Consider the following 24,200-nt stretch of genomic DNA (forward strand, 5'->3'; position numbering starts at 1 on the left):
GTTGTATTATAAATGTTTGCATACATGTCTGCTTATGACAAGGTAAATAGTCAAATTACCCCCAAATTTCCAGTTTATTCCAGTTATTTCCCATGGAATGTTTCCAACTTTGTATATTCCTGGAATTTTGCAACCCTAATTAAGTCCCATTTAATAATTTAGCTGTGATCAAACCTTCCACAAACATTGTCACGTCTTCTTGGGAGTTAAAAAGTACTAATTGTTATTAATAGTCATTAAAGCACTCATTCAGCATTAATTGCATCAGAAGGAAACACGCTGTTGAGCCCAAAATGTGCTATCTTCAAGGAAATCTGAATTTAATGTGTGCATTTATTTGCAGAGAATCTCCTGCACGTACACAAGAGGTAAACCTTCCCTGACTGCATATGAGTTAAAACAGGTTTCATTCAGTCGGCTGACCTTCATTGGGAAAAACAATCTCCATTACCGCTGAAGGTCGAATGGCACGGATCCAGGCGCGTCCCTCTCTGCTCATTTGAATGGACAAATCAGATCGAGGAAAACACAATGTGGACTCATTAAGATCGATCTCTTCACACCCTGAAAAGTCAGGATGGGCGTGGCCAGGTGGCAAAAAAAAAATAATACAAAAACAAACAAACGGGTGTCTTTGCTATTGTGAGAATTACAGAACAGTCCTCACGCATGCGCGGTTGCATCTTCTTTTGTATCGATTTGTTTTGCATGCCCCCCCCCGGCTGGTCGGATCGTCAGTGCCCCCCCCATGTGATTGTAATGGTCGGCCCGCTTCAGTATCTGGCCCGGACCTGAAATGACTTTGACACCCCTGGTTTAGAATGTTTTATTATAGTTTATTGTGATAGCATTTTCATTTTTTCATTTTTTTATGTTTTGTTTTTTCCAAAGAACAAACAGCAAATAACGTCAAAGGGGAGGAGGGAGCGGGGGGCGGGCGGGAAGAGGGATAGAGGAGGGCCACATGGATAAAAGATAGCTAGTTCGTTCCAGTCAGACAGCTCCATGGATGCTTCAGGTTTGGCTTGATCCTTCCCCCCTCTGGTGCACACACACAGACACACACTCTACATTTTGTCATCTGAATGAAATGAATAAATGACTGAATATATCTAAGAGCTAAAAGAACAGCAAGAGAGGGAAACACTGCCGTGATATCCACCAAAAGCTCCCGACGGCCATGTTAGATCAACACAAATCGATGTGTGCGTCTTCTGTGTGTGCGTGTGCGAGATGGTGGGGGGGCAGCATGTTGGGGTCCTTCCATATGCCCCTATTTATTTGCACAATGCAAACTATGCATGTTCCTAGGAGCTCTTCCTACGACTGCTTCTCTGCAGGTAATGCATCGTCGGCTAGCTAGCTAGCTACAGCGTCAGGAGAAAGCGTCCGTTCCATTCATGTTTGTGGCAGCTGTCCAAATCTCTCAGGGCTGGAGTTAAGGCAGGCAGCTGATTTCAGGACATAGTACAGGGGCGTAGGAGATTTTTTGTTTTGATGACACGCAGGTAAACAATAATTTGGCATTAAAAAAATAGACAGTTAATGTTACCACAGAGAGGGGGGGGGGGTTGAAGTAACCGAAGTAGCAAAGTAATGAGCAAAACAGTGAAATGGTGCCGATTACAACGGGGATGTCCAACCGAAAAAAGAGTAAGAACAAAGCATTGCATCACGGCATCGCTCCAAGCGCTGTACGTTAGATATGTGACGCCAATGTTACGGTGGAAGTCTTCGCTTGCTCGGAGAAGGGAGCTCCCCGCTCACAGCCCCGTTACTCGTCATTTAAAAGAAAGGGCGTCCTGGGTTTAAATGAGTTGTTAAAATGGTAAAGAAATGATGAGTCCATAACAAGCCAAGTTTCACCTTGAACAAGCCCCCCTCGTCCCCCCCTAAAAGCTACAGAAATCTAAAGAGCCATATATACACAGAAACGTGCCCGATAAATATAGTTAACAAAGAGTCTTGATTTCGGTTCTACTTTCCTCTCAACTTCATAATGGCGGCCCGCTGCGCTCAACCTCTAAACTTTCCTTTCGTCCCTAAAGGATCCAGTTTCGCCCTCAGCTTGCACTTTTACTCTCTAAATGTTTTTAAGCCACAACCAGTTTGTAGTGTTCATTAAATACAAATCATATATGGAAGTCAACGAAAAAGGGACACAAAGACCGAGACAAAGAAAACATGGCGATGAACGGGACAGACGATGCAGAGGTACTACACACAGCTATTTATACCCTCCGTACACACAGCATGTGGAAACAGGCCCTGCTGCCAGCGTGCTGCGTCATCAGAGCATGTACAGATGTGTACAGGTGTGTGTGGGGTTTGTTCCATAGTCTGCTTGTTAAGAGGGCGTTACGCGGACATCCTCAACAATTTAGAGGCGTGTGTGAACAGTTCTTCACATTCTGCCATGTTTTAAATAAAGAGATAAAAATCGATTCATCTTGACCCAGTCTAAGTAAGACCGGACAGTCAGGTTGTTTCGGGGGGGGGCAGAGCCCTCCCCAATACCCTTAGATATGGCCATGGGACCAAGCAAAGACATGGCTAAAAGACAAAGAGAGAGAAAAAGAGACAGAGGGAGGGATGGATGGACGAATGGAGCAAAGGAGAGACAGAGGTTAACAAACTGCCAGTGAGCCTGGACAGTTCTGTAGAAACACGAGGGAGAGGAGGAGGAGGAGGAGGAGGAGGGGGGGGGGGGGGGTTGGAGGAGGAGGAGTGTGTTGGGGCTTTAGCAGCAGCCGCCTCCAGCCTGTTGGCCTCCCTGGCTGCCGGACAGTGTGGAGTTGGTGGTTGGATGCTGGGGTCCAATCTTGATACCATTAGCCTGTTTGGAGACAGAGACGGAGACAATGAGGTTCACGGAGGGTTAAGGAAAACAAACGAGAAGCACACCATCAAGAAAAGATCTCACTCAAGGGTGATGAAATGTCTCTGCTGCAATCCCCCACAGGCCGATCGCTGGGACAACACAGATCCCACATCAGGGCGCTGCAGCTATGGAGTAAACCTGTCCAGCTGTGACCTTCTCACTGCAGTATGGGCGAGGACTTTTGGGTAAGGCGGGTTTATTCAAATTTAAATAGTGATTCAAATGCAGAAAACATCGGGGTCGGTCGGCCGCCGGCGCACGCACGAACACGCACGAGACACAACGAGGCCAAAATTGATGACAACGTTCATCTAGAAGCAGCCTCTGATGCAGATCTCTTGAACCAGCAATCCGTTAGCGAGCGACGGTACACAATCTTCGACAGTTGTCCCTGAACTACGTGTCAAACGTGTGAAGAACGCAGCGAAACGGTCTATCAAACAGTCGAGTTTCTCCATCACATCTTTCCAAAGCACTACGTTTGAGCCATTGCAAACATTCATGCAGAGCATTTCCTTTCAGCCTCTACATCAGATTTGTTTACAAGGCTCTTGTAGAATGTGTCCACTGTACAGGTTTCAAAGCAGAGGGCCATAAGCAACACGGCCAGACACAGGCAGGGTGATCTAGTCCATCTCAATGTAATAGTCAACAAATTACAGTGCGCAGGCGGAGGCCTTGTCAGCATATTAGCTCGCTAGCTGCCACGCTAGCGTGACTACCCTGTTAGATCACATGATTTAAGCTTGAATGCGCTCTGCTAACTAGCATGTTACCGGGTAGCTCATCACCGATGGAGGTGATGACGATACATACGATGTGCTGTGTGCTCTTTACTTGATGGGACGGGCAGGATGTGGACAGGTGGGGTCCCGTGGACAGATTAGAGGCGGGGGAGGACGTAGTGCATAGCGCCTGTTTGGGCTTCTCTCCTCCACATCGTGTCACGGCTGCGTGACGAGAGAATCTGAACCAGCCGACCAAGGCAGAGGTAGAACATCTGAGAGATGAAATGGCTGTGCTTGTTTTTGAAGGGAGCATCGATTACAGACTGGTGGACTATAGCTAAATATAGTGGACCGCTATTGATCCACAGCAGTCGGCCTGTTTCTTCAAACTGGAGGCGTGCGGACCGCCATCTATCCTACTGCAGGTAAGTCACACACGGGCCTCGGAGAAGCAGCGACACCATCCCTGCACCACCGCTCGGGGCCTGATGTGTGCTCCTATCAGATCACAGGCGGAGCAACAGGTGCTGAAGCATGGCACAAAGGAAGGGGAAACACCAGCAGCACTCAAGGACACGAGGAGAGAAAGCAATGGAAATGAAAAGCTTTTCTAAAAGAAGAGGGAGCGACAGAGAAAGAGGCAGGTGGGTGGTAGAGACACGGCTTTCATCTCTGTGTGTGCTGTGGGTCTCACTTTCCCTCCGTGTGTGTGTGTGTGTGTGTGTGTAGCTGCAGCACCCTCCCAGCCTCGCTCCCTCCTCCTCTGTATATATTTAACTCCCTCCCTCTCCACGAAGCTCCCACCCCTCTTAAACTCAGTAGCAGTGGTGCCTCAGGGAAACTCTCCCTGCCTTTAAATCACATTTATTGAGCTTAGGCCATGTGTGTGTGTGTGTGTGTGTGTGTTCTCATAGTGACTGCCAACATTTCTGGTGGGGCTTCCCTCTCGCTGCCTCAGCCAGTCAGCTGATGTGGTTTGGCCGGCCTTCCTGTCTCACTGCTACTAATAACAAAAGCTCTGGCTGGCTCCAGTTCTGACCCGACTACTGGCTGGCTAAAGGGCCTCAAGATTATATATATATATATATATATATATATCTCTCCGAACGGGTACTTTGCCCGGTTTGTGTCATTTTAAAAAGCAGCCCAGCTGTTTTGGCCCGGCCCACCGGCAGACCAGTAGGCTCAGCTACGCGACGCTGGAGAACGTTCTAGATGTTACCAGATGCTATCGGAGATCAGTGCGGCTTGTTGTTCGCCCCGTAACGGGAAGACAAAAGTGCAGACTCCGCCCACTGTGGGAAGTCTCAATGAACCAGACGTGGCGATGTTCCCTGTGAAGAGAATTTTTGGGACCTTTGCGATGTGAACGTCGTGTGACTAACACTTGCTGACAAGTGCATACTTGCTGCATGGATAACTGTTCCGCTGAGAGAAGATAACCATCTGGCTGACTGGATTGTGAGCTTGCTGACTGGCTGGATATGAAGCTTGCAGGCTGAGTTGCTGGCTGAGTGTTTGTTTTCTTGCAGAATGACTGAGACGTTGTGGGATGTGAGGAATTTATGAGCTGGCAAGACGCCAAGAGAGACAGACAGAGAGAGAGAGAGAGAGAGAGAGACAGACAGAGACAGAGCGCTTGGCTGGAGTCAAAGGGAGCACAGAAGAAGAGAGTTTGGGGGTTTATTCCCTCCCCTTTCGTTTTGACATTACAGCGAGCAGTGCAAACCACACACTGCTGGACAACTACAGGGGGGGGGAAGAGGACAACAAAGACTGGAGGGTGGAGAAGAAAAGGACAGGTCAAAGAAAGAGTGGAAAAAAGTGTCTCACCTCATTGTTGATATCAAACACTCCCTCCTGGATCTTCTCATAGATCTCCTTGGCTGTGTTGATGAAGGCCTGAGATAGAGACAGGAAGTGAGAGGACAGAGGAAGAGGAGGAGATTCAAGTCATATCGGATGTCCACTCCTAAAACACAACTTTGCTTTTCTTGTTAAGCAGGAAGCAGTTTTCTAGATGTTGGCTCAATGTTTGAATGGATTTGTCGAATATTTCTGTGTGTGTGTTAAATGCTACTCACACATTCCACGTTTTAGAGTGGAAACTCACAATGACCCAACGCAGACACTATAATAAAGCAATAAAAGGTACGAAAGGCTGTACATTGTCGTCCAATAATAGTTTGGGGGTGTTTTTAGCAACCCTCGAACGGTTATTGAATATAAAGTACAGCCTCAAGTACCTCATTGCTTTTATAATACGGTTACCAGCGAAACTAGAATCAGGAAGTAAATAGCTGCCTTTCAGCACAAAGTAGTTGGAGCCACCAAACGTTGTGTGTCTCATTTCAGTACAAATAGTCCCTGTATGTGCACGTAAACAGCATCGGGTCTCGCACCGTCTCATTCATTCACATCGATCATGACGTCCACCTTAATTGTCCGGTTGTGAAAGCTGGCATTGCCCCAAACCGATCTCTGGGATTTACGTGGTTTTTTTTCCGGCAATCGCCACCGAGCTAAAAGCTAAAATGTCAACTAACGGTCGCACAAAATCTATCCTGCTACTTTGAGTGCGCAGTGATACGGAACGCTCGGGTCAATGTGAACAGCTATTGTACATTATGCTGAATAATGCGCTCCTCGTCAGGCTCAACCAATTGGAATGCTGGATTTCATCTACCCGTATTGTAATGCAACATATTGGATGTCTGGACAAAGCTTCAGCGGCCTGCGAGGCTCACAACATGCACAAAGGAGTGGGAGAGAGATTTCTAAAAGACAAATCCCAATGCCTCTCAGTTAAGGCGCTGGCCTGCTTCTGCAACTGCGTCTGCGTCGCTTTGCGCAGTCGTGTCGACTCACTCGTTTAAATCCATGGTTGTAAAATGTTTGCGTGTGTTGCAGAGCAATTAACCGCCAGAACAGGTGGGGCAACGTTTTGTTGTCGAAGACGACCTAGAGAGTTGCGTCTTTGTGTGTGGAAGTCGTTGGTTTGTTTATTTACTCTGACGTTTGCAGAGATCTCCCTCAATGAATCAGAGGCCGTCCGCCAATGACGGCTTGTAGAAGTGATCATATTTCCGTAAAGCTCTTCAATCGGATTCATTCTCTCCTCAAAAATCTTCCTTTTAATAATGGCGGTATTGTGCTATGAAAGCGGAAATGTGAGACTCCGTAAAGGATGTAGTTAGCAGACCAACCACAGCCTTGTGGGCTGCAGGAGGCTTGCGTAGCTTTTGGTGCTAGTCTAGAAAAATTGGTGGACGCACGCAAGGAGGTGTGACACGCAAGGGACACGCAAAGGGCTCTGGCGTGTCCCTTGAGTGTCCCTGCATCTCTCTGAACACGCACAACCATAAACTAGGCTTTAACTCCACATTTCCAATAGGATACATATTATTCTGAGAGGGAAATGAAATGAACAGTTTGAAACTCATGTCTGCATTTAGAATAGACCTGCTGTGGTTAGCTTAGCTTAGCATAAAGGCTGTAAGCAGCTGGCTCGCCCTTAAAGAAGCCCCCTTTTCCTAGAGTACATATGTCAAACTCAAGGCACGGTCTTTGGCCCACAGAATATTTAATTATTGGAGCTGGCCTGCCGGTATATTCTTCAGTATAATTAGCTGCAATCTCAAATCGATCCACCGGATGTCGCACCGTGTGAGTGAGCGCTTGCCACATGAAAATGGCGGTGCACCAGTGGCAGCCTGCCCTCCCCCTGAGGCACACAAAGAATATACAGAGATTTTTTTTAATGTCAAAATAAATTTTACAAATAGTCTATATTTTTGTTTTTTAAACATGGAATATACCCAGTAATATTTGGGGCAGGCCCAAAAGAGGCGGGTCTAAGAATCAGTTTAGCCAACCACTGATGCTACTGATACTAAAAGATACACGAGTGACATAATTTAGCCAATCAGCACCCTACAATAGATTCAGCTTTGGGATTTACCCAGGCTGCGCTCTCGTCAGGGTTAATCACGCGAGGCACAAGCAGTATTCTTCCAAGACCCGGCCCAAACTCGAAGACTCGTTTGAGAGAAGAACTTTGCTGGAGAAACTAGAGGTGAAACAGCTGGACCCCAATCAGCCGGACCTCTCGATCGGACAACGGACTGGCGTGAAAGGGAAGCTGCACATACAAAGCTTAGAGACGCTACATTGGGAGGTTTAGCTAGCTGGATCAAGTCGTGCCAAGGCCGCGTTTAGCTTCCCATGCTCACTTAAATATCTAACATACATTCAACAGTTTAACTGCAAAGTAATAATGCAAGTTTGATACATCTATCGATTGGCTGGTTCTACCCAAAAAACAACAACTGCATTGCGGTGCACAATCGGCTCATACAAGTCATGTTGTTAAATGTTGAGCAATATCTTTTCATATATTAATACAAAAAGGAGAAAATATTCCTTTTTTTTCGGCACGCCCGGTTTTGATTGGAAGTCAGTGCTGTCAAATTAAAGCGCCGTTGAGTCCACCCTCGGCGCGAGGAGGAACTGCTGCGCAACACGTTGGTTTCATTGCATCAGGAAACATACAAGAAGACACTCTAAAAGGGCAGTTTTGTTGGGACTTTAAGAACCAAACCGCCTCTGTCAACACCATCTACGGGACTTTGAGAGCTTTAAGGAGCAGATTTGCTTCCTTGTGTGGACAGCTGCTACATGAGGAAGATCTGAGCAGTACACACAAAAAGACGCCACGCAATCTGTTTCTTTCCGTACGCACACCTCACAGACAGACAGGATCAGAGACGTTAGAATAAAGTGGAAATAAGCTTCCTTGAGCTACTCGCCTGTGATATCGCTGCATTTGTCTCCGGGGACAAGTCTCAAAGTGTCTCAGGGGGTAAACCGGGAAGCAGCTAGGATAAACTTGTTGGAACACAGCCACCGACTGCAACTTTGTGAGGCTGAGCAGAAGTGTGCGTCTTCAGCAGTCATTAAAAGAACTGGAAATATGTCCTGAACTAATCCGACACGGAGTCTGAAAATAGGCAGAGGAGCCCGAGAGGGTTCCCTGGTGCACGCTGCCCTGTTCACTCCTGTCCTCCTTCCTCCATCATATCTCATGTCCCTGGTTCCTCCACACCGAGACTCAGAGGGATGTGGAGGTTTCAAATATGAAAGGAGGAAAAACAAAGACTGATGAGAACATTGGGGACTACGGCAGGGAGACTATATTTCTAACATAAATAGATCACTATAGTTTACCAATACAAAAGATGCAGTGTGTGTTCTTTTCTGTATCTGCTGCAATTTCATTGAAATAATTAAAACCTTTCAACTGTAATATGGCCCAAATGCTTAATATGATGACGTGTGAACAACTAAGTACATAAACAGCCAAGTAGACAGCTGACCTTTTATAAGATCCTTAGTCGACCTGATGACATCTAAACTATTGTGTGAACTGTACATACAGGGGAATTTATTAGGAATATGACCAAATAATATGCTTGATTATTTTGAAAAATTCAATGCGTTTAAGTACACTTTGTGGGATGGTTACAGGTAAAAAGCAGCAAAAAGAATAGAAATGACCAATAGGGGAAATAAATAGACGAGGGAAAAGGTCTCGAGGGAAGGAAGAAAAGGAGGCGAGATGACAGCATGCTTATAGGATGCTCTCTCTAAGGCGCATCCCAGCGGCCCAGTGTCCACCCACAGACCCTGACGATAAGGCTGGCCCACCGATTGGCTGCAGGGTGTCGCTGAGGGGGGACGGGGGGGTGGCAGGTTATGAATATGTATGAACTATAACTGTTGATATACTGCTGAGAGAGAGAGAAAACTAGACGATGGAGAAAATGGAGGAGGAGGAAGAAACAAATGGAAGAGGGGCAGGAGGACGCAAAGGAGGAAGACCTGTTGTTGGAGGAGGGGGAGGGGGTTGAAGTAGGATGGGAGGGAGGTAAAGAGCAAATGATGGACGTGGGATGGAGTGAAGAGAGATGAAGGGAGGCGCGGTATCGGGAGGATTTAGAGGACACTAATGGGACATATTAATCACTCTCTCTCACACACACACACACACACACACACACACACACACACACACACACACACACAGGGATAGGGGGAAAAGAATCAATGTAAACACATGAACGCACCGCGGTGCCTCAGCTGCGCGGCGTAGGATGGGATTATTTATGTGAAGTGAGAAACTGGTCCCTGAAGACTAGCGCCATGCATTCATTAGACACAACGACACCCATTGGCGGAGCGCAAGAAGAAGGGCGGAGCCACCTGCTAACCGCGCTTTGTGACGCTAACCTGACAAGGTCTTTGGCCACTGGGGGGGAAAAACAACATGAAAGCATGGATCCATCCTGCCTCCTATCAACGGTTCAGGCTGCTGGTGGTGTGATATTTGCTTGGCACACTTAGGACCAATTGAGCATCATTTTGGTTTCCTGAACATGACAATGAGTTCACTGTACTCCAATGGCCTCCAAGTCACCACATCTCGATCTAGTAGAGCTCCTTTGGGATGTGCTGGAACGGGAGATACACATCATAGACGTGTAGCCGTCACGTGCTGGTGACAAGACGTCATTGATAAAGGTGATTTACACTTCTGAACATGCTCAGCGATACGTCTCCAGTAGAGGAAGTTGATGCTTACAGTGTTCCAACAGATAGGCGTGCAGCACTAATCACTGTGAAACGCTTTACTCCATCTTAGAACAGATTGATGTGTGTAATCTGGAGTCTTTCAGTGACATTTTCTTTTCCTTTAAAGGTTATAGGCAATATATTAATATGTCATGATGATTTCAAAACATGCACTTCAGACAAACTGCAGATCCACTTAAGCAAACTGAGTAGATGAAGAGACCAACTTGGTTAAATAAAGGTTTATTTTTTTAAATCAGCGGTTCTGTGTCTCATTTTTATTCAATGGTTTTGAAAATAAAATAATTTATATCGGCATCTAAAACCCATCATCAGCAAACCTAGTCTAAAAATAGTCAGTAGAGAGTAGTCGCTAAATGTAGCCTGTATACATATATACACATACATAGTTTTACTGTGTACGTGTGTATGATTACCTCCTCGACATTAGAGGCAGTCTTGGCTGAGGTCTCCATGAAGATGAGTCCGTGTTCTCTGGCAAACGCCTCGCCCTCCTCTTTCTTCACCTCTCTCCTCGACTCCAGGTCACTAAAAAACACACACAAACAAACAAACAGGTGGCTGCGGCGTATTTCACAGACATTTGGTGATATAAATGGGGACTTTTCTGTCCTGAATTAAGCCACGATGTGTTCATGATGACGGATCGCCAGCGATGACTCAGCGTTGTTTTGCACTTTAAGGCGGTACCTGGGCCTCGTGTGAGGTCTGTCTGTCATTTACAGTCAACAAGGGAATGTCTTTACCAGAGTAGAATTAGTTCCTGTAATTCTAACGAAAGCAGATTTGACACACAAATTACACAACACTGTAATGTAGCCTCGGGTACGTGCATACGCGTCACTGGTTACCATGGCGAAGGGGCGGACTACAAACTACGACTGACTGGATTTTGTATAAAACTTCCTATCAAAGCCAGAGAGATGTGCTCATATTTACACCAGAGCCTCTGGCCGTCATATCCTTCAGGTTTGTGGGGCTTAAAATGTGACTGAGGCCGCATGAAAATGTGGAGCTCTTGCTCCTCTTACATATGTATTGGACATTAAGAGGTGGCGTGTGTCACTGTTACCATGGTGATTGAGGCACCTGGGTGGAGGAGAGGACTAATTAAGAAAGGTTAGAAATGGTACCGTCTGCTTTAAGAAATTTGTTAACATCGATTGTGATGCAGCAGTTGGGTGGAGTTCAGTTGGCGTAAGCCGGCTGGATTCCACAGACACAGAGCTGCACGGTGTCCCGGTTCAAACGGTAAGACTTCCTTACGGTATGAATCTCCGTACCGTTCATACCGGTGTTACACCATAACAACTGACGTTGCTCTTCAGCAGGCTGCAGAATTTATTTGTACACGTCATGGAGGAGCGTCCAGCGGTCGGAGCTGCTCGTCTTACGTGTGTTGTGATTGAGTCATGGTTATAACTTAATAAGAACAACGAATAACCCACAACAAACTCTCTTTAACAGGGTAAAACACCACAACACTACAGATTGTGATACATAAACTATTAGTAAAACTAATAATTGTACATTTAACGAACTGCATGCTGGGTACAGCTCACAACAAGAAGTAACTCTGTTGCGACATGAAAACACGGAAAAGAGATACAGGAGGAACAACGAGAGACCAGAGGGGCACCAACACAACTTGTGCCCAACAGAGGAGCGGAGTCCGTTTGGTTTTGGAAAATCCAACGTACGTTACATTAGATCAGAGAACGATTTATTGCAAAGTCTGTCGAGCCTCTGGTGGCAACACTAGCAGCCACAACAAGCTAACGCGCTAACACGCCGGCCAGTTGCGAGCGGCAAACAGCTGTTCGGGTGGCCGCGGTCCTTTTCGGGGTCAATGAATTAATGTGTTCACTTGAAAAAGCCATACCGTCACACACCGGGATACCGTCAAAATCTTTAATACTGTGATATGGATTTTTGGCCATACCGTGCAGCCCTAACAGGTGTGCGACCAAAAGGTCCTACGGTTTGCTTTAAAATGGTGTATGAGGAGCGAAAATGGTGTATGAGTTGTGAAAATACTGATTTGGCCCAATATAAGGCCAGAATGTTTTTCTGATCTCCTCAGTAAAATCGATCTTAGAACAGTACAGGGGAAGGACTAGTAAAAGACGCCACAGCGCTTCTGATGGTCCAGCCTTGTGGAGGATGCAACTCACCTCTTGTTGCCAATGAGCATGATGACCATATTGGAGTTGGAATGTTGGCGAGCGTCCTCTAACCAGGTTGTCAAGTGGTTGAAGGTGTCCCTTCTGTTAACGTGAGCAAAGAACACACACTGAACAAAGACAAAACATCAGCTTTACAGTAAACAATGATATCAGCTCTTACTCTCCCCTTTCTGAGGAATGTTGTCGCCACCTCTTGTTCTAGTTTACTGTCCTCAAGCCCAAGGCATCGTGTCCCGTGTCCCCCTAGTGGCCTCTAAAAGATTGGAACATCCACTGTGCCCCACAAGATTATACTTATATCAAAATAAACCAAAGCAGCAAGTCTAATAACTAGGTCAGAGCTAAAAAACCCTCAGGATTGCAATAGTGCCATACTCTTAAGTCTATTAGATTAGCGTTATCTTTTTGGGGATTTTAACATATAGAAATTTGGCTAAGAGGAGATTTTGACCTGATGGTGGTGCTGGACAAAAAGGTCACAGGGTCGTGACTACCGTTAGAATCAACCTCTGAGGACCATGACGATTCATAACCAACATGGATTACAATGTCCTTCTGGGATGGGTACGAAGTTTGGGTCAGACATTCATGGTTGCCAGACAAAGCGGATCCTCTGACCTCACTGTGCAACCATGAATTTAACTACGTGTTCAATTGCCATCAAGATTTTCACACATTAGTGATCAGTGGGAAAAACCTCATTTAGAGCTTTTCATTTTGCTCCATCATCGTCTTTCTTGTTGACCTAAAAACGTTTTTGGGTTTATGATCAAATACCCGCAGAATGGATGAAATTCACACTAACTCGAGTGGTAAATAGAAAGTGTTAGCATGCTAACACACTAAAGCAAGAGGTTGAACCTGCTCAGCACCAGATATTAGCATCGGTATTGTTAGCATGTACTGCGTATTGTTCTTTGGCCCAGCAACTAAATACTCAACTCTCTTATTTGGAGACCTGCCATGGTGAGGAAAGGGACAAATTTAACGAGTATTTTCATTCCAACACCAAAGTTCACAATGATCCTGAATGCACCTCGGCTGCAGAGTATGCAGTGTGATACCTTGTGATGTCATAGACTAGCAGAGCCCCCGCTGCTCCTCTGTAGTAAGACCTGGTGATGGACCGGAACGACTCCTGACCAGCCTGCAGAAACATACATATATTAATAAACAGAAATTGAAACGTGAATAATTAAAATGACCACAGACGACTGCTGATCCCCCGCTTTCCTAAAAGAGCCGGGCCTCTACAGCCCCTCCCCCACCGGCCTGCTTATGTAGTCTAGTCCCGATCCGGATTCTCTAGCAGTGTCCGGCTCCAGTTTATCCGTCAGCTGGGGGAGGACAGAGCAGAGCCTGTAACTGGATACAATGGAGGACTCTCTCCCTCTCGTCGTCACGAAGCCTTTCTTGCTCTCCACTTGCGTGTCTGACCCCACCGGCTTCCATATTTACCGATAACATGGAAGCTCACATGGGCCGCGGTGTCATGCGGAACAAACCTTTAGCATCGCCATAAACATATAATCTGTAGCCCCTCCCCCTGTGTCACCTTGTTGCCCCAATTGCCCTTTCAATTACTACCGCTCATAGTCTGGCCTCCACCCTCTTCCTTGCATCACTCATCTTCTCATTCTCTCGCCATGAATCGCTCCTCTTTCCATCGCCCCTTTCACCAGCTAGCGCTCTTCCTCCGCCCCCACAACCCCCGCCCCACCTCTCTATTCATCCTCTGTCTCCATCCCGTGTACAGTAACAATGTTGTCAGTGTTTCGCCCCGACCAGGGCAGAAAACAAAACAACTCTATCACAGCAGCTGCAGCGCTGCCTTGCTCGGCTCTGACCTCATCTGAAAAACCAGACAGTCAGTCAGCAACACGACCAGTCGGTCAATCCCGCAGCAGGTCGGAGCCCAGGTCGCTGAGCCAGCTAGTTAGGGCAGCCTAACACCGGTAACCAGCTCGACCAGTCAGCGAGAGAGGGGTGGGGGGGGGCAGTGAACCAGGCGGGCAGTGAGGCGGCCACCAGTCAGCAGCCAACCAGTCGGTAATGCTATTAGTGAATAAATGATGAATAAGGGTGAAGGAGAGGGAACGCCGTGTCTGGCTGCCATCTGCTCTACGTGCTGCAGTGTAGAAACACACACACACACACACACACACACACACACGCACGCACAGCCTACACAACCATCCATTTGCTGTAGCCATTCGTGGTGCTTTGTAAGAGGGGATGGTTACGCATGTTGGTTGGTCAGATTGTGCACCGTCTGGATGTTGACTTCACATGGCCGCTGTAAGTAAGCATGTGGTTATAGTAATAGACTGGATATCATTACATTTTATAGGCCTCATGTGTTCACGCTGCATTCTTCCTACTGTCCACTAGGGGGCGGCGACTCCAGTTGTTTAATTAGAATTGGTCTACTTGTCTCTTTAATAATATTCCCCCAGTAAACATTGTAAACATGTGTTTATGATCTCAGTCACTAAAGTCTTCTTCAATACAGCATGATGTTTATTTGGTAAATGATGGTTCATTTAAAGTCAAATAAGACCGTAAAGCACAGCATGCTTCAGGGCGGGGCTACAGGCGGATTGTCAGGTCTCTGCTGCTGCGTCTACGTCACTCCTCCGCATTCTGCACTTCTGTTCATCAGTTGCAGAAAGAGAACCATTAAGACACGATCTAATCAGGGACAACATGACACCTGGTCATCCAGGTGTAGACTAACTAGCTGACTGACAACCTGCAGCAGCCTGTTCCCTCAGTTCTGAGAAGCAGGACTGACGTCACTGCTGTGGCCCACTGTCCTTCCATGGAGCTCCACCTCCACCTGCTGGTCCACTGGTTAACTGCACAGACTTGCTAGTGTACAGTGGAACCTCACAGATGGATGGATACGTTCAGTCAAGAAAAATGTAAAAAAGACTTTGCACTTCTCCCTCTTTAGCGAGAAAATGCATTTTTGTTTCGTTTTTTTTCATTAGTTGATTTGAAGCTGAAACTCTCCTTGAACACAACATGAAATATGTTGACAAAGTGTAACAACTTCTCCACTAAGCCTTCTTGTTATGTGGCAGAGCTCCAGATATATTGATTTTCATATTGAACGTAATTCATTAAAGATTAATCAGAATTCTTTCAACTTTCCAACAGAAGTAATTCATATTTATGACAAGCATCACCACAGAATCACAGTGGAAGATGAAGACCTGTGACTTCGGTAGTTCAGAGTAGTTACAGCACTTCATTTAGGTCGCTCAACATTTGTACAAGTTTCTCTAATCTGCGGCCACAGTGTGGAGAGCTTCCTTTAAGAGCTAAACAAATAGATGTATTACCGTATCCCAGATCTGCAGTTTGATCTGTTTGCCATCTATAGTGATCATCCTCGCTCCAAACTCCACACCTGGAAGGACACACACACAAACTAGTACAGTTAGGTACTGACAAATTAGTCTTTTACTTTATTTTTATTTCTATTAGCATTATTAGTTCAGAGAAACATCAGTGAATCGTTACAAACGGGAGAAACTCTACTGTAAAGTAGCTGTACACAACATTCCACCTGTTCACTCATCTTTCACTGGCCACGTAAGAAAAGGTGGCTTCCCCCGACGCTATAATACGGCCATCAGTAATTATTTTCTATGAATGAGTGTAGAGGACAGGCGCTCTTACCGATGGTGAGATCGTGGACCGGCTGAAACCTCTTGTCTGTGAACTGTAGTAGTAGACACGACTTCCCCACACCTGACAACAGCAAACACAGGCACAATTAAAAAGAGCAGGTCTACTGATTCTACGGGATCACAAACACACACATGAACACAATCATCCCATTTCCAACAGAAAGAAATACCACACAGGCCCCCGACATCAATGTGAACGCCCACGCACAGGCGCTCTCAGCGTCCGTTCACCTGAGGCAACTGTTAGCGAGCAAGCCCGCCGTCTCCACATGCGTGATAGCTTACTGAAGATCTGTGCGGAGAGGTTTCACAGAGCGTACAGGCCATCGGTTAGGAAACAGGTTTGCTGGAGCAGCAGCGCCACAGCAACTCGCTTTGGAACAGGCTGAACACAAGATCTCCACACTGAACATTTTTAAATCAGAAAACATCATATTGTACATGTCATTGACCACGGCAAAGCCTAAAATAGTGAGATATTGAGTTACATGCATCGCACTGAGCTTTTAGAGAGAAATCAAATCTCTAATCTCACCTAAAAGGAGAGGTTGACGTATTTAAAGTCTATCTGAACATAATGCTTAAACGACCATGAACAAATAGTTATTGGTGGCTGTGAAAAGATCATTCCAAATGTACTGCGAATGAATGATGAACACAGCTCTTGATCTGTACATTCAGTCTTTCTAGAACTCACAAAGGTGGTTTTGCCCCGCGGACAGAAAATTAATCAGCAACCGTTCTGATGGCACTCACCGGTTTGTGTTCTCTAAAGCTAAAGTTAGTGCTTTTCTCTGTTTGGAAATATCTATGGTCATATTTAAATATTTTTTGGAACAATCAATTAAAAAAAAAAACATTGATCAAATTGATCAGGACAGACTTCCATTTTCAGAAGAACTTTTCAATGTCATTGTCTGGCAGGATGTTGGTTTTTGTTTGTGGAAACAGAAACATCGATTTAATATTAGAAATGATTTCCATTCAAATATGCAGCTTCTTGGAGAAGGACCCGTTTGGTGGTTATTTTTGCAGATGCGGGTTTGATGGCAGGAGGAGTTGGGGAGCGGTGCAAAGCTGTCAACAGGGCGCAGACGGGGGAGAAGCGAGGGATGCTGATGAGGGAGGCGGTGACCGAGAAGGACTCGGTCGTCCTCCTCAGTGGTTTCCCAGGGTTACCATCAGCAGGCAGCAGAGCGTTGCTAGGCAGGCGTCTTTGCGTGATATTGATGATAAGCGACGGATGGGCCACACGCAGGGTAACGGTTGTGTCGTGGTTTGAATCGCCATCCCACTGCTGTTTGTCATGAGGAGACATTGAGCCCTTTATCTTCCATTTCATACATACTCAATATGCTGACCGGTCCAGTGTAGCACACAGTGGTAAAACGGCCCCCTGCTGATCTATATGGAGCCCACTCGCTGTTCAACACGCAGGTCAACTGGCGAGTATTGACAGTTTGACATTAACCACCACAGTGCGGAATGAGGTTTAACCGTCACTATTTATTAAAGTAGGCAGGTCTCCTGCTTTTCTAGTCTGGAATCACTGATAGCGTTACATTGTAATAACCAGTCTGTTTTTAAATAAACCCGCAGAGCCAGCAATGAAGCAGCAACACGAACATGTATTGGAATCATGTGACCTGGTTAAGTGTAAACACAGATGAAGACAAATAGATATTCTGGCTCCCTTCTCCTCCAGTGGGGGAGATCTACGCTTCTCTGTGAGGTAAAATACCCTCATAGGAGACCTGTGAGAAAGCTTTGACAAGAGCATGAAAAAAGAAACCACAGCTCTGCCCTTCACACAACGATTCCCGATCATGTAACTGGTGGATGGGTCAGCTCCAGAGAAATGGCTTTAGTGGTTGTCACAGCAACAAGCCTTTCCCTTAAATCCGATAAAAGGCAGGCTCATACGTCTGGCATTCAGTTGGCATTTCTGTTGTAATTACTGTTTTGGGGGGACAACGTGTTCAGAACCCAATTTCAAAATGCCTACGTTAAAATGGCGAGGTTTAGTAGGTCCCCATCCGAGCCGACAGCGCGGGGGCGCCTCGCGGAACTTGAATGCCGATTGAAAATGTTATGGCGATCCATACATGTGTTGAGGTGTTTCAAATAAATGAAAATGAATAACTCGTATAACTAACAGAGGGGATCAATGCACACGTGGGATGACGGGGTGTATGGGGGCCATTTGCTGAAGCGCCGCGCTTGTTACCAGAGACGGGACATTATTCCACGTACTGTAATTTTAGGACGAGGCCGTCACGCTGCAAAGTGAAACCCCCAAGTGCCCCTCTGACACGGATACGCTGCCAACCAGAAATCCATGTTGAGATCTGTAGGACAGCTAGTTGAGGTTAGCGGTTAGCAGTTAGCTGCCAGTGGCAGCACGTGGGTAAAAACATAAATTCCATCGAGTTAGGTTAGGATGAGTTCAAGCTTCATTCTGGTTTAGCACAGTGGAATCAGTTTACACTGCTATGGAGTTCTCACTACTACACGTCTACATGTCTTGTGACATCTCTGGTCCTCAAACATGGCGGTCAATCTCTGACCTGCCCGATGAGTCATCCACGTGCGACCCGTCTTAGTTACAGATTAATACGGCGGTCCGAGACTCCGCGAGGTCGGCCGTGTATCACATTGTCCTCTCGCGCATTCAAGAACAATCATGTCAGTCAACATGTGTGACTATATAGAAGCCTTTACACGGTGTGACTTTCTACAGCGTACACTCCTGCTGTACATGCTTCTGTTTGCTCATCTTCTCTGGCACAACTGTTTGTGTTGAATATTATTGAAGAGTAAATAAATGTTGGGTACGGTCTAATTAAGTGTACAGAGAGTAGAATTCTCTTTTGGTCATATTGCAGAAAAGGATCAATGACACAACACGTATATGTGTTGTGCCTCCATTTTTGCCCTTTTCTCTATTTTTTTTAATCAAAGCTGCACTTTAGGCTCCTTTTGTAACTCAAAAGATAAAGCGCTCCGAAAACTAGGAACAAAAACAACTAACGTGCAACTAAAGGCGTAGAACTGAAAAGTCTGAGTGACTTGCCAGACATGCAGGGTCCCAAAACACCTCTGAACTAGTAAAGCGCTGCGTACGGCAGTCACCAGTCTCAGAGCGCACTGGTTGTCACACAGCGAAGCCACCTGCACGGGTCAAATGGGGGTTTCTCTTCATTTCCTGCCCTCTGCTCCCGTAGGAGCATCAACGGCATTCTCCCCCTACACCGGTTACAACAGCCACACTATCTGGTTGGAGGTGGAAACCATCCTGCCAGGTAGGTGATGAGGTACGTCAGGAGTGCTCATTTTCCCACATTCCCCCGATCTGCGTAGAAGTTCAGGGGGGCAGCAGAACTAAGACTCAGCTGGTTAGGGTTATACCTGGGGGGCAATAGAGGGAAGACCAAAGCCTACGGGGCAGAAATATCAACACAATGAATTCCTGTAATGAAGTCCTGTAGATACGATGACAAGGCCCGGCTGAGCAAAGTACCGACCGGTGATCTCCATCAACCCGCCGGGAGACAAGAGAAGGATCTCAAATGTAGAGCAGCAAAATGATGGCATACGACAACCAAAAATGATACCTAAAAAAGATAAGATGCTAACAAGTGAGACCAAGGCATAAAATAAAATTGAGAAAATGACCTCCATTTTTTAAATGACAATGCTGAAACAATTCCTTTACAAGTAAATTAATTAGTAAACTATGAGACACCCATTTCTAAAAACTGCATCTTCGTATTATTTTACTCATGTAAATAATCCAAAAACAATGTTGGTAAAAGCATCAAAGATGCTAAGACAAAAAACGAATGCAGAACTTTATTTTGAACCATTTTACAGACTTAACCTAAAAAAAGTTAGAACATAAAAGAATTATTCATATTATTATATAATAATTATTCAATCCTTTTTAGCACCTGCTTGTTTAGGTTGTCGTCAGCCGTGCTAAAAACTTCAGAAAAAACAACTTTCTAACGGACTACATTGTGTGGCTTGTATTTGAAAAAAACAACTCACTTGAGTTCTGTTGACGAACGTTAACTAAGAAAGAATAATGGCATTTCCTTCAAACAGAACAAAATATTTAATATCCAAACTACATTCGTACTGAGAGACACATATACCCACCAACCCAATCTATTTATAAATATACCGTGATCAGATCACCATCCCAAATCTGAACAACAAACCCTTGTAATTTACATTGAGAGGAAGCCGACTGGGCTGCTGCGAGGTTTGGAAGCCTGAGTGGATCTCTGAGAGGTCCTGATCACACCATTGACGTCACACAGTGATGATGGAAACAGAGATTTACCTTTGCTATTCTACTCAATTCTGTCAAATACGTTACTGAACGACAAAAGCCGAAAGGCCACGGAATATTCTATCACACAAGGACCTATGAAGTCAAAGCCACACAATGTCTGTACGGCTCAAAGTACTCCAGCACACAGGGCAGTGCAGAGTACTCCTTGTGTCGACGTGCATGTAATCGAGCAAAGCTGCACTGACGACGACAACAACAGCAGCAAAAACAGGTTTCACAATAACTTCTGGCCCTCCACGGTGGTCTTCCACAAGAAGTCAAGACGTTGTCAATCTTTCCTCGCTGCGCTTCAATTACTTTCACCATAACTGTCTTGGTTTGAACGTTTACTCTAACAATGTCACCAAGTGCGTGAAGAATACTCCATAATAACCAAATTGCCCAGACAGGAAACACCTGTTTGGACCGCGACTGTATATTCTGTCCGTGTCTTTGGTTTGGCTTCTTGTACAGAATAATCCTGATGCATTTCTCCGTCTACCTGAGAGGTGCAGTTCTCTTTTATTTAAACACTGTGGCAGCATCACAAATGCACCCGCTGACAGTCTGCACGCCCATCAGGACAGACAGTTAACCTCAAGATTTAGTCAGAAACAACGAAAGTGCTCTACGCCATTTTAGGGAATATAATAGGGTTTAGCTTGACGTGTTGGCCTTCTGTCACAAGAAGCAAAGTTCATGTGAAACGTGGCGTTCGGTGACGCATCCACGATAAAGGGAAATTACTGTCACGATTAGCATGTAGGTGAAAGCAGATCTAATGAAGTACTAAATGTCGTTCCAGCTGTTTGCTAATATTTTAAGTGGAACCGCTAATGCTAGCTAGGCAGTTAGCTAAGCTAGCAAGCCGAGGCTAACACCCCCACCCTCGAAGAAAACGGACAATAGGCCCAACTCTGTCAACAACCGCTACGTGAAAGTAGTTTAGGGAAATATTGTGATGGAGTGTCTGTATCTTCCTTCGCGTCACTGTCAGGGCGCTGACAATATTACATCAAATGTGTTTACACGGGAGACGTGGGGCTGTCATCTCCTCCCTGGCGTCTCTGCTTTTACCACGTCATTGGACTATCCAACACTGCGGAAATACACCGCCAGCTAGGCGTTAGCTGCATGCTAACTACCAGCCTCGCTGGCACTTCCTGCGGCTTACCCGTGTCTCCAATGATGATGTATTTGAAGAGGTACGCATACGCCATGGCCCCTGGTTTGTGCAGTCCGCTGTCTCGCGTGTTACACCTTCGTAAACCAACCGTGAACCGTGTGAAAAGGCAGCTGGCAGCTTGTTAGCCGTGTTTCTCTGTCGGTGTTGAGGAGGGAACAATAAACAGCCCGAGCCTCGGCTCTACGTCACACGGCCCGCCCTCGCCACGCTACACTGTGATGTGTTCAGGCCTCCTCGGAAAACTCGCCATTTCAATGCTGGGGCGATCGCAGTTCAATGGAAGTCAGCGAGTCTGGACTTTTCACACCATTCAACATGTGTAAGTGTTTTCTTGGAAAAGACAGAAACTTTCCCAAAGTGGTATAAAATTGTTAAAAACGGTGACAAGACAACACTCGCCCCTAGCGGCTAATTTGATAACACAAAGGCATCCCGAAACTCACATTTGGTGGACAATGCTGATATTTAGAAAAGTAATCACTAATGATTACAAATGCAACAAACAAGTATATGTGTTGTGTCACGTGCTACTATTTGGTTGTTCCTTATGACAATACAGCAAAATATTCTGCACGAAAAACAAAAAAACGAGTATGAGAATGTATAAAATCCGTAAAAATGTGCGTAAAATAGGTACAATGTCTCCCTTTCAGGTACAGCTGTATTTCTCAAGCACATTTTATTTACTGAGCAGAAGATGGGACTCCAGCAGTGCTAAATGAGGAATACTTAAAGAAACCTAACTACATTAATTAGCTAGCAGGGCTGTGCGTGAGGTCAGCACAGCCCTGCTGACCTCACGCACAGGACACCTGTCACACACACACAAGTCAAATTCCTTGTATGCCTTGTATTATGGCAATACATGTTTCCTGATTCCTGATTCCTGAATCTAAAGTGCTTCAATAATGAAGTGGACACTTTCTTGAATGACTTTAACCATATTCTTACGTCCTCTGGGATATGTAGCATAAATGTGAGAGCGACACACAGTCATTTTTGAAAAATAAGTAGCATGCACATCCTCTAGCAACACAAAAAACGTCATCGGATCATAGCTCATATGGCACAGATTCAAAGCATATGACATGAGAAGTACCTCATTCTAATACTTTACTTTTTATTTGTAATTCAACCCTGTAAAAATATCCCATTGTAATTATTGACTTTTATCAGTAAACATCATTCAGCATTGAACATATAAAATGTTGTCTTTAATGTCAATAACAATATCAGAATTTCACTAAACTAAACATGCATCGTGGACAGAACAATGTTAGGGAGTGGAACCCTAAAGATAAATTATGCAAATTAATCTTTTTCTGGTGAAGACAAATAAATATCTATACAAGCACAGTGAAATGAGTCAATCAACGGGTCGGACGGGCTCCTTCAGCTGAGCTGCAGCGACTCGTGACTCCCTGCAGGGAGCAGCAACGGGATGTATGTTAGAGACAACTTTCATGTTTGTGTGTTCTTCGTCTGCGTTTATTCTTTGTATTTAGCGGCTGGGGACAGTACATATTAATAAATAGATACTACTTTCCTCCCTAGAAAACCCCCAAATCTAAACACTTTAGTAGTGTTAGCAAATCTCATCATACAGGAGACCATTACACAACTCAGTGTGACAGTGTATCCATGAAAACAACAAACCACAAGGACAAAAGCATATACTAAAGCACACGCAAAAGAATTACTCCGGAAATATCAATATTTGGTTGTGCACTTTGGCCTCTTCTGGCTAAAATGATCCTCGCATGGACAAATGACCTTTCCAAACCTTTTTTTCCACCGGTTCTTTGCCATAAATATAGAGAGAAAGAGAGATTTAGTTAAGATCTGGAAAATGGATCAACACAAACATTCTTCTAGTCATCTCACCGTGCTTGCCAAAGGAATACGTATTGCAACATTTTTGTATATAGTAAAGACAATTTAATTTTAATTTTAATAGAGCTCAGATGAGGCTACAGGCCAGTTGTTGCCATTCAATAGAACCACACGTGATCATGAGCAATGACAAAAATATAGTTAATAAAATAGAAATGAACAATGAGGTCAGAATGCACGCTGCCATCTTACATGCTGAGTTCATGAGGTAACTGATTTAAAGAACAGGGACACACGCTGGTCATTCACAATAGAACAAACATGTTAAAGTGTTGCACAATGTGTGAACAGCAGAAAAGCATCCCCTCTGTTCATAGAAATCACAAAAACAATCTTTTAGGGGCGACTTCCCGTAGAGAAAGCAGGATGAATGCAGCCTTCTTGGATGCTTGTATGGTAGATTAAACATGATGAAGCGGCATCCAGTGTGCCTCTTCAAAAATGGAGAGCCCTGTTTCTCAATGTATCCATGCAAAGTTTGAGGACATTTTGCATGCACGCGTTTACACATCGGTCTACCTTTTGATTTGCGGACTGGTTTTATGTTGCTGGCGCCCTCAGACCTATTACTTTACCTCTTACTACTTTGCACTCATAATGGCTCTTATCAAGTTGTGAATCGGCTTATTTCATGAAAT

The 24,200-nt window shown here is 45.3% G+C and overlaps 1 protein-coding gene across 1 annotated transcript; it reads right to left on the bottom strand.

Annotated features, from left to right (window-relative positions):
- Positions 1-815: 815 nt before the first annotated feature.
- Positions 816-21,955, bottom strand: rab2a (RAB2A, member RAS oncogene family). The gene is made up of 8 exons (XM_040171010.2): positions 21,658-21,955; positions 16,134-16,205; positions 15,794-15,861; positions 13,511-13,593; positions 12,435-12,527; positions 10,677-10,788; positions 5,443-5,511; positions 816-2,836 (listed from the first exon to the last, which is right to left on the bottom strand). The coding sequence occupies exons 1-8, from the start codon at positions 21,701-21,703 to the stop codon at positions 2,741-2,743; spliced, it is 639 nt and encodes a 212-aa protein (XP_040026944.1). The 5' UTR covers positions 21,704-21,955; the 3' UTR covers positions 816-2,740.
- Between the last annotated feature and the right edge of the window lie 2,245 nt (positions 21,956-24,200).

Source organism: Gasterosteus aculeatus, chromosome 3 (genome assembly GCF_964276395.1).
Source record: "Gasterosteus aculeatus chromosome 3, fGasAcu3.hap1.1, whole genome shotgun sequence".
In the NCBI taxonomy this organism is placed as follows: domain Eukaryota; kingdom Metazoa; phylum Chordata; class Actinopteri; order Perciformes; family Gasterosteidae; genus Gasterosteus; species Gasterosteus aculeatus.

What these genes read in the sequence shown, in the direction of transcription:
- rab2a (XM_040171010.2), bottom strand. Translation starts at nt 21,703, where the DNA reads ATGGCGTATGCGTACCTCTTCAAATACATCATCATTGGAGACACGG. An exon ending in CATCATCATTGGAGACACGG is followed by an intron (nt 16,206 to 21,657) that starts GTAAGCCGCAGG and finishes TGCTGTTGTCAG; the next exon opens with GTGTGGGGAAGTCGTGTCTA. An exon ending in AACTGCAGATCTGGGATACG is followed by an intron (nt 13,594 to 15,793) that starts GTAATACATCTA and finishes ATGTTTCTGCAG; the next exon opens with GCTGGTCAGGAGTCGTTCCG.